This window comes from Gadus chalcogrammus, chromosome 6 (assembly GCF_026213295.1).
Source record: "Gadus chalcogrammus isolate NIFS_2021 chromosome 6, NIFS_Gcha_1.0, whole genome shotgun sequence".
NCBI lineage: Eukaryota > Metazoa > Chordata > Actinopteri > Gadiformes > Gadidae > Gadus > Gadus chalcogrammus.
The window spans coordinates 5,488,628-5,499,724 of NC_079417.1; the positions used below are offsets into that span (position 1 = coordinate 5,488,628).

An 11,097-nucleotide genomic window follows, 5' to 3' on the forward strand; every position below is an offset into this window, starting at 1 on the left:
ACACACACACACACACACACACACACACACACACACACACACACACACACACACACACACACACACACACACACACACACACACACACACACACACACACACACACACACTTTCGATTGTTTTTATTGGGGCAGATGGACATGTCAAAGGAGCCACTGGTAGTGATGGATGAGGGAGAGCAGGGACCTCTCTCTCTCTCCCTCTATCTCTCTCTCTCTCTCTCTCAAAATTAAGGATCGCATATTGTTTGTCCTTCAACACACACACACACACACACACACACACACACACACACACACACACACACACACGCTAATAATGTGCTTTTTGTTATCAGGGTGGATTCATCAGAATGTTTTAAAGTAGAATACATGAAAAGAAGAAGATAAAAGGAGAAATAGGGAGAAAAGGAAGAAGAGGAGACAGGGTGGAATAGGGCTGATTACTACCCATGAGAGAGGAGATGAGGATGTAGAGGATAATGAGGAGCTCATTATGATTAATGACCGTTTTGCGGTCGGCAGACAGTGCCTTCGGGTCCGCTCTAGTCAGACCCTAAGGCAGAGAGGACGGTCCTGCAGAACTTCATTGTCAATCCTTATTTAATCAGAAGAACACACAGCAAACTGCTCCAACACTGCTGGGATAACTGAATGGGTCAACAAATCGTGCTACATCTCACATCAGGGTTATTAATGAACCTTTTATTTGCTTGTTGCTCATTTTAAATGATTTACCTCATGCCAAATGTTGCAAGTCAGCATGTGGGCATCTCAATATTTCACTGTTGCCTGTCCTTCCCATCCCCCCTCTGGACGTTTCAGAAAGCCTTTCTCTCTCGTGAGGGCGTCTGAAAATGGTATTGGTTCAACTTTTCGTTGGTGAAATTGTTTGTCTGATATGGTTCGCTAAATATTGTAAATCCTGAAATGTTGTTATTTTTGCTTGAAATAAAATGTACTCGTTTAGGGCCGTGAACTCACGCACAAGTGTTCAGGAGAGCGTATAATACTCAACAGTTTACACACAGTAAGGTAATGTATGTGTAGGTGCATAAGTCACAATTAATACTAAAAAAGGCTTTTCAGCCAGTTTAAAGTTATAGTGTAGTTCATTGTGCATGCAAGGCTAACCTGAAACATTATGATTTGTAACTTTCAAACCAGTTCTTGATGTTACTGATGATCATGAATACATTGTTTAAAATGTTGTGGCCGAATCCCAAATTATGCATTCAAGTTATTTTGGAAAAGGATTACTTCAAATGTAAATACAGGTGTTTAAAAAGGAAAACATTTTGCCTTCCTCAAAATCTAGCATGGATGATGAATTGGTTACTTCTCAAGTCATATGCAGGACGGATTGAAAGGCATAGACCAGCTGCTTAGAATATTGATTATTGATTGAATGTATCTTTTGCTTGGTTTAACGTATGGATATAAAGTTAGTGTTAAGGTTCTACTACCGGTTCGTCGATCTCTCCCATTGATGAACTTGACCGGACAGAACAGAACGTTGTTTACGCGAATCAACTGTTGGCAAATAAACTGTAGTTGTGGAAGAAAAGAATCCTGATAATTACTTACATTTTGCTTTTACCTAAAGCATTCACACACCGAGGGCGGAGTCAACCATTCAAGGTGACATCTATCTCATCAGGGGCGGTTAGGGGTAGGTGTAGGGACACCTCAACGCTCTAGCTAGGGGGAACCGGGGTTCGAACTAGTAATCTTGTTCAGACTCCTGTTCAGAATTATTAGCACCTTAGCACCTTAAATTATTAATAACTCATCATAAACCATCCTTTCTGATATTGACATTTATTTCCCCAAAAACAATTTCAAACGAATCGAATTATAGAAATGTTCATGATTAATTTAGACTGCAACGGATGCTATACATTTTGTTGGGTATGAACATATAGATTAGTTCAGAGTCTGCTTCATGTTGTAGCAGTGATTAGCTTCTTTGCTAACAGGGTCAGCCTAAACCTGCACAACATTGTGAATTAGCCGTCTGTTATCTCAAGGTTAGTAAAGCGCAGCACTGCCCTCGACACCACTGAACGTCTAATGGCTCGGGTTTCCACCACATCCGTATACAAAATGCCCTGCCGGGTCTGCTGTCGAACACGCTGTCTTAGAGCTCGCTACTGGCCAGGCTACTCTATTAGACATCGCAGGTGACATTTATAATTCATTCAGCCGTCAGTTAAACTTCTGCTCAAGATGCATGTCTTTGTCTCTCTCTCCTGGTGTGTGCTGGGTCACCCTTCTCGGAATATACTCGCTGTCCCCGTCACCTCTCCTGTGTCCGACTGAGCGCTCAGAATACATAAAAGGGGCGGTGACGTGATTGTGGAGAGAACAAACAATGCATACCTCGCGAAACCTTTTTTTACACCACTTCCTGCTCCACCAAGCTTCTGTTACTTCCCGAAATCTCCACAGATTATGGCAATGCGAACATTCTGTGTGTGCTTAGTCAGGCAGGATTTATTTTAATCTTATTTCCCCTACTCCATGGAGACCCCAGTGATCTTAACTAATGGAAAGTTCAGTGACCATACGAAAACGCATTGACTATAAAACAAGTTTTTCTGCAACAGACTTCTGCAGTCTCGGCCAGCCGAAGTAAGATGGACTTCTTTTGAAGTACGCTGACCGCTGCTCCTCTCAGCTAGCCATTCCTTTGCAACCCTCCACCTTGCAAATTTCCATGATGCATTTATTGCATTTCATTTAACCCTGCTACTTACTCATTTATATTCTACTGAGTCCCTTCACCCCTTTCAATTCCTGGCTCCCTCTCTACTTCTGTCAAATCTTCCTGAAAATCTTTTATTCATCACATTTCTCTCCCTGATACAACATATAGGATATATGCCTCTTGGCCCTCCAGTTAATTCTGCCTTTTCCTCATTTGGCCTCCCTGCCCTCCCTTGTCCCATCGCCCTCCCCACCCTGTCAGTTCTCCCTCACCCACTCTTTCTCTTCAACTCTCTCCTCTTCTAGCCCTCGTCGTCATAGATACCAGCCAGTGTTTTTTTTTTTTTTTTTTACCAGTGTAAGCCAATGGCAAGGCCTGGCTGAAGGTAACAGCTAACTGGGTTAGACGAGCAGCTGTTCTGCTGCTGCCACGCTGCTCTGTAGCCTTTGCGGGGCTATAGTCTTGTGACAATGGGACAGCTCACTTTCTTCAGGTGCTAGCAGCCGAACACGGCAGGATATGTAGGCTAACCCTGCCTTGTGCGGGTTGGGATGGGAACCTATAAAAAGAGAAGTGATGGGACTGTTTAGTTACCAATCAATAAATCTATCCAATGTTATTTATACTGCACTAGTGGTGCAAAAAAGCACCAAGAAAAACAAACAAAGGAAACCCCACAAGAATACAATATCTAAAAATAAATGTTACAACTAAAGCATGAGGGCATAAATAGCATCTCCCGACCCATATAAACAGTGACATATCCGCCAGCACTGTGTAGATTGAATACCTTTATTGATTATTTTTTTCATTTTTGTCTTTTCGGCCTACATCCTTACTATTTCATGTATCTAGGTTACTTGTTTGCACTCATGCGATCAACAGCTGCTTGCTGTTCTTTTCAGGTGAAAGCAGTGAACCGTTTGCCATTGATGGGGAATAAGACACCTGGGACACAATATGACCAGCCAAATGATTCCTGTGACCAGCCAAATGTGCCTGTTAAAAATAGAGCAGGCATCAGGTGAGGGCGGTAGAGAGTGGGGAGTGGACAGAGGACGGAGCCAAACGAGGCTACTGAGTGACATCATGATGTTGATTAGATAATCTTCAACAGATACTCAACAGTTTGATATTTATGCCAGGAACAGTGTTGGAGTTGAACCACACATGCAAAACAGAATCCTTTCTCCTTTCACTCCCTCCCTCCCTCCCTCCCTCCCTCCCTCCCTCCCTCCCTCCCTCCCTCCCTCCCTCTTTCCATAACTGTCTCCTCCTTCCAGGAAGTATGAAACAAAGGCGTACCTGTTAAATTAATGATCAGCCCACAGAGATTAAAATGACTCTCTGACTAAACAACAAGCCTGCATAGAACCCAACAAAACCAAATAAAGCGCTTTGAATAAGAGTAATGCTATTTGCAAAGTGGGAATTTACCATTTATATTTACTGCTGTTATCCAAAGCGACACACTGTGATTTCAGAAGCCGGTATGGCTTATACCTCTCGCTCAGGGATGTATATAATAATAATAACAATCAATTCATCAGATAAGCAAGATCAGATATTCACTCAAAAGTCTTCATCTGATCATCTTCATCCGAGGTGGGGGCTGGTAGGTGCTGAGGCTGGCACAGACCATGACTGACTCAGCAGTTTACTACCCCCCCCCCCCCCCCACCCCCCCCACCCCAACAGAGATGGACCTGAATACAGACTGTTGCTATTTATACCAGCCATCCTAGCACTTATAGTGGACCTTAAAGAAAGAAGAACACAGGTTAAAAATACCCTTGGTAGTCGTAGTCGCACACGCACACGCACACACACACACACACACACACACACACACACACACACACACACACACACACACACACACACACACACACACTCTTTCACATTGAATCTTAAAATACATATAACAGTTATTAATTAGTATTAAATCTAGATTTCTACTAGCCGGGTTAAGAGCTATGGTATAACGTGATGCACACAAGCTAAGCCAATATAACAGACTGTTTGTTCTTGGGTTTATGTTTATGAAGAGCGTGTGTGTGTGTGTGTGTGTTGGATGTCATTGGGCCTCTACCTCGTTGGGTTTCCAACTCCCTGAGTCTCTACCTCCCTGCGTCTCTACCTCCCTGCGTCTCTACCTCCCTGCATCTCTATGTTGGGTGAGAAACCACATGCACCACATGCAACTGTTCATTAAGCTGGTTGTGACCCAAGCTTCTGGCATGAAAAGTACAAGAGAACTGTTTTGACTTGAGTGCATAGGCCTATAATAGCAAAGGGAAAACATTGAGATACTACACTGCATTCCAAATAAGATTTGCTTAACAACTGAAAGAACATTCTCAACAAGAGTTTAGTCGAAAAGTTGTACTTCCGTACCGTTTTCTCGGTTTTGCTTTTGAGATTAGCAAATGACAACTTCTCCCACCACAAATATGCAAATGTATTTCCCATACCATCCAATTGCTGATACCATAATTATCAACAATGAGCATGGATAATGTGGTGTTATAACTGAGTTGTGATGTATTGACAGAAGTACTCACTGGGATGCTATGGAATTGGATAAAATATGACATTTATGCATATTATGGTAAGCTACAATAAGTATTGTTCTGGTTTCTCTGCATTTGGGACTAGATCATAAACTCACAGCCGCCCTGCTGTCAATGAAGGTATGTTAGTAAGACAAAATATGACACTAAGAAAATATATGAATCATACACCTGTTGGGGTTTCTTGACACTGGTGCACCTAGTTGGGGTCATTGGCCCTTCAGGTAATTTTGAAGATATTGTAAATCATAAGCCATTCCGATCTCCGTTTACCAAGGACTGAGAAGACCTATAACTTTTGGACTTCCAGAAATCCTTTCAAGTCGTGATCGTGTTCTTTATATTGACAGCTCCAACAATGGATATCATATCACCATGAATCAGCTCCGACACTTGTGGGCACAGCCCACAACGGATTTGTGCGACCACCACAGCTTGCCAATTTATGAGCTCATCGTGGTTCAAGATAGATAGATGAAGATGACCTTAACAAGGGATGGTTAGGCTGCAGAAGTTGCTCGCGATGATCACACACACAACAGCAACCTGTTTGACGAGGTGCGCGCACAAAGCCACGTCCCCGCGCCAACATCTTATAAAATCCCCATTTGTGGACGTTATTTGAGCTCTGTCATCTCAATCAAACAGCACAGCATGTGCTTTGTTAAGTATGTGCATCTGGTGAAATAACGCACTGCAACCTGTAGGCAATGCAGCAGTCCCAAATGTTACACGGACCTTTAAAAAAAAAAAAAAAAACACGCCCGTCCGCCAGCTGGTGTGTTGTTGTCCCGACCATGGGAGCAGTCATCCCCAAACAACACACACACACACACACACACACACACACACACACACACACACACACACACACACACACACACACACACACACACACACACACACACACACACCTATCCCCCTATCCTAACCCTCATTTCACACGGGACATGCATGGGGTTCTTCACCTACCGGACCTCTCCGTTTCAAGGAGATGTTCTTCCAGAGGAGGAGATGGAGCTGGTGGAGGAACCCCATGTTCGTGACTCGGTGTCTCAGCGTCCTATTTATGGATACGATACCGACGGCCTGCGCCCGAGTTGAAATAAAACGTAAGAAATCCTCTCCGGTGGCATCCCGGCGTCACGTCAGGTTATAAAATCGCAGCTCCCGCCCACTCGTGTCGACCGGCTCGCAGGTCTCCGTTTTTTTTATTGTTGTGGTTCTGCCGGATTCTGGACTCGGGGGATGGGATGACGAGTGTTTTTTGCGACTGACTCGCGGTAGCGTCGCCGGTTTAATGCCAAGCCCTGCCGCCAGCTGTCCGCACGGTGTGTGTGCTCTGTCATCCTGCTCGGAGATGAACCGAGGCGTAATCCTCAGGAGCTGTTCAGGTCCACGCAGGACGCGGTGGGACTCGAGCACACGGAGGAGAATGTCGGGCTTGAAATGTGGGAGTAGACCCACTTATTGACCTCACAGGTCCTGCAAGCTGGCCTTTGGTTTAATAAACTATAATACAGTGTTAGATCAATAAATGTCAGATAAATGTACCTTAAAATTAAATCCCTAAATGCTTTTAAATGCATTTTTTAGGCACAAAAATAAATAAATAAAGATAACCCCATAATTAATCCCCAATATTTCTGTCTTCTTGTGTGGATGTATTTTCATTTTTTGTAAATGGTTGACAACAGAAATTGTATTTGACCGTGGGGAAGATAAATGGGATAGATGACACAGGGCCATTTATCTGATAATCTATTAAATACAATCATGTAGCCTACTTTGATAAACCGCAGTCCAGGCCTATGACTCTATGACGACCTACAACGGCCAATTTACTGCAAAACCGATGAACACACTAGCCTATGCATTCCAAAGTGAACTGCATAAGCACATGCAACATGAAGTGTAGTGAGAGTAAGCTACTGCGTCCACCTAGTGGACATGGGGTATACTGTTCTGCCTGCTGAAATTTGAACGGTCACAATTAAAAACAAACTTAACAAACTCAAACTACACACTTACAGTTTGGACTGCAAATATGTTTCTATAATTGTTGTTAGTAACATAATTATGATTTGTACTAATAATAACCTAATGTTGAATGTTCAAAAATATAAAGGCTAAATACAATTCTATGCAATATAAAATTGTTTACGCTTGTTTGTTCTGTTTTGGTTTTTGTAATCTAAAAAAAGAAACCGGAAATTTATGGTTAGATGAGCACATTTCACTAATAGAAACGCAAGCATTTCTTGGAAACCTCTTGATGCGCAGCAGCTATCCAAGCATTACAAGGAGCTCTGCGTCAACAAATCAAGCAAAAGCAAGAGATTTACAGCAAACCGTTGACGAGGGTGGTTGTTTTTAGTAGGCATATCTTGGGCAGGGCCGGGGCTCCTTCCTCTGCCATCGCAACAGGAAGGAAGACCATCTTGTGGTTTAAAAAAAAAATTGGTTTATAAAACGTTCACACTGAAAACAGTCAGAAGCCTCCTCCCTCAACCAACATCTTACTCTGCCCCACCTACAGGTAGAAGTGTGGCAGTCTGTGTGAGTCTGTGTGTGTGCGTGTGCGTGCGTGTGCGTATGCGTGTGCGTGTGCGTGTGTGTGTGCGTGTGTGTGCGTGTGTGTGCGTGTGTGCGTGTGTGTGTGTGCGTGTGTGTGTGTGTGTGTGTGTGTGTGTAAGAAACCAGCAGGGCATATGGGCGAAAAGGGTGGGGCAGCGTGGGGCAAATTTGATATCTCAAAGTGTGTGGGGAGAGAGAGAGAGAGAGAGAGAGAGAGAGAGAGAGAGAGAGAGAGAGAGAGAGAGAGAGAGAGAGAGAGAGAGAGAGAGAGAGAGAGAGAGAGAGAGAGAGAGAGAGCGATGGGAACCTTCTCCAAACAAGCTCTCAGAACCATACGCAGTGGATCTAGCCACACCAACACCTGTGGACAGAGGTAAGATTGGAGGTTTTTATTACCTGAACTTGTAACAAGGGATGAAGATGAACCTCTAATATTTTCTGAGAAAATTGATGGATCTTCTAGTTTGCATGGCATATAGTTTCTGTGAGTCTTATTCTTGTCAAGCATACATTTTTACATCTGCCTGATTGCAACTAATAATAATTATATCAATAATGATAACAATTTCAAGACATTTTAAAATATTGGCTGATACCTGTACATTTATAGTTTGTATATTCTAAATCTAAAGGCATTATTATAGCTATAAAACAAGACAGGGATGACCAATTTATATTGTATGACTGTGTTAAGAAGTAACATCTGTATTGAATAGAAAATGGTTCCATTATATTCGTATTCATTGTGTAGCTTGCTTAATTATATTTTGGATTATATTAATCCTCCATCTCAGTCTCTTTTCATCTTTTGCTCATGCATCATTGGCTGCAAATGCAGCTCGCAAGCTAGAACTAATCGAAGAAGAAAAGCATTTCCAATTCAACCTAACCTCAACTTGAACTGTTATTTTAGCTTATTGTAAATAAGTGCTGATTCATCTTTAGTTGCACAGCAATTGCAATATCCTATGTTCCTGTAACCCTTCAACTATGAGCGTAACATAAAGAAAAAACGACATATTTTCACATCCTCTTTTGCTGCAGTGGTGGGAGACGTCTTATATCCTCTCTAACCCAGCCTGCGTTTCCCTGCAGGCTTTAAACTCCTCACCTCTCCGCTGTATCTCTGGCCCAGCGTGACTCCAACCCCGTCCAAATGCACACCTCCGTCTCCAAGCTGCTGACCCTCTTCTGCCTGCTCAGCGTCTCCACCTACCTGCTCCACCTGGGCCTCCTCTTCCACAGCTCCCCCTGCCTGCAGCCCGCGCCCCCCCCGCCCCCAGCGCCACCCCCACCCCCACCCCCGCCCCCGAGACCCCTGAACCTCAGCATTCTGCTCTGGGCCTGGCCCTTCGGACGCTCCTACTCCCTGGAGGGCGACCCCTGCCGCCAGATGTACAACATCACCGGCTGCTTCCTCAGCGACGACCGCTCCGCCTTCGCCACCGCCGACGTGGTGGTCTTCCACCATCACGAGCTCCGCTGGGCGCCCCCCTCCTCCTCCCGCTCCCTGCCCCTACACCTCCCCCGCCCGCCCTCCCAGCGGTGGGCCTGGATGTCGCTGGAACCTCCGGTCAACAGCGGAGACCTCAGACCGTTCAACGGCCTCTTCAACCTCACCGTGAGCTACCGGCGCGACGCCGACGTCCCCATCCCCTACGGCCGGACCGTGCCCCGGTCGGCGGGGGGTCGCCGGGGCGACGACGACGACGACGCTGCCGCGGCTGCCCCCCTCGTCCGGAACCGCTCCTGCCTGGCCAGCTGGGTGGTCAGCCGGTACAAGCCCACCCAGGCCAGGGCGGAGGTCTTCCGGCGTCTGAGGCGGCGCGTCCCCGTGGAGGTGTACGGCCGGTGGGCGCAGAAGCCCCTGGCGGAGGACCGGCTGCTGCCCACCATCGCCCGCTGCTACTTCTACCTGGCGCTGGAGAACTCCAACGCCACCGACTACATCAGCGAGAAGCTGTGGAGGAACGGACTGGGGGCCGGGGCCGTGCCCGTGGTGCTGGGCCCCAGCAGGGCCACCTACGAGGCCCTGGCGCCGCGCGGTTCATTCATCCACGTGGAGGACTTTGGCAGCGTGGAGGCGCTGGCGGACCACCTGAGGAGGGTGGCGTCCGACGGCGAGGAGTACGCCAAGTACTTCGGCTGGCGGCGGACGCAGGAGGTGAAGACGTACGGCGACTGGCGAGAGCGTCTGTGTCAGATCTGCGTGCGCTACCCGGGACTGCCCCGGCACAAGGTGTACCACGACCTGGACGCCTGGCTGGGTGGGCCGTTAGGGAGGCACGTGCCACGCTCGACTGGTTCCTGAGAACACGGTGGTTGGTAGCCTGACTCATTCAACCCACATGCCAGTTATGAGTCAGTTATGAGATACTAGCGGTGGAAGCGCCGGGGGTTGTGTTGCAGCGGGAACGTAATAAGATTAGCACCCTTTCAGGTCGTGCTTGAGGTTTTTTCTTAACAACGCGCTGGCTCTTGGCGTTTAAGTAGAGGGAGTTACACGATGAAAGGAGATGAAGAGATGAAGAGTTGCAAAATACAACAAAAACTGACTGCTCGGCATCAGTCCCTGAACGCATTCGACTTGTGGTCACAATGCGTTCACACTTGATAGCTTGATAAAGCTTTCTTCTCTCCCTTTCCAAAAGGAAAAACAAAATAATTTTTAGGATTATTTTAACGGCTTTGTGTTTTTATATGTGTATTAGGAGCAGTAAATTATGCACATATTTTGTTACTGGCAATCTTTGCAGCGAAACAATAAAGTTACTTGAATGACTGTTTTCAGAGTTTATATGAATCATTATTATTTTTCCATTCAGGCCTAAGACAAAAACTTTTTTTGGGAAAGGTTGGTTTTCTAATGACTTTCTGTATTCTCACCATATGAGGAAAATCCAGTACATACCCGAGATAAAGGTAGCAGGCGAATTATTCTTGCAAGTTACAAATAGGCCTACATAGGGCCAAATGGCCATTATCGTGGGATTCCCTAACTGTCATTAATTACTAAACCAATCACATTTACAATTGTAATTGTAATTGGTTTAGTAATTAATCAAAAAATCTTTTTACATTTTTTAATTGCTAAACCAATTACTGAATTACTAATTACTGAACAAATCACAATTACTAGCAATAACATTCCTATACGTCCGGATGTGATGTGACGTAGCAATGTACTAGCTATGAATCCCCAACCATTAAAATGGAAAATAGGGTGTTAAAATAAATT

At 45.3% G+C, this 11,097-nt stretch overlaps 2 protein-coding genes across 2 annotated transcripts in view; one reads left to right on the forward strand and one right to left on the reverse strand.

Moving 5' to 3' along the window:
* abca2 (ATP-binding cassette, sub-family A (ABC1), member 2) overlaps positions 1 to 6,711 on the reverse strand; it is a 57,200-nt gene extending 50,489 nt beyond the window's left edge. The window contains 1 exon segment of the mRNA XM_056593025.1: positions 6,255 to 6,711. Coding sequence (XP_056449000.1) covers positions 6,255 to 6,320 — 66 coding nt within the window. The 5' untranslated portion in view covers positions 6,321 to 6,711.
* Positions 6,712 to 8,849: 2,138 nt separating this feature from the next.
* fut7 (fucosyltransferase 7) lies at positions 8,850 to 10,658 on the forward strand. Its single transcript, XM_056592367.1, has 3 exons — positions 8,850 to 8,855; positions 8,995 to 9,119; positions 9,174 to 10,658. Exons 1-3 carry the CDS (start codon positions 8,850 to 8,852, stop codon positions 10,168 to 10,170), a joined length of 1,128 nt encoding a protein of 375 aa, XP_056448342.1. The 3' UTR covers positions 10,171 to 10,658.
* The last annotated feature ends 439 nt before the right edge of the window (positions 10,659 to 11,097 follow it).

Bases quoted from the DNA above. Each gene is read 5' to 3' on its own strand.
- fut7 (XM_056592367.1), top strand. The intron at 9,120-9,173 runs GCCCGCGCCCCC...CCCGCCCCCGAG, and splicing joins CACAGCTCCCCCTGCCTGCA to ACCCCTGAACCTCAGCATTC.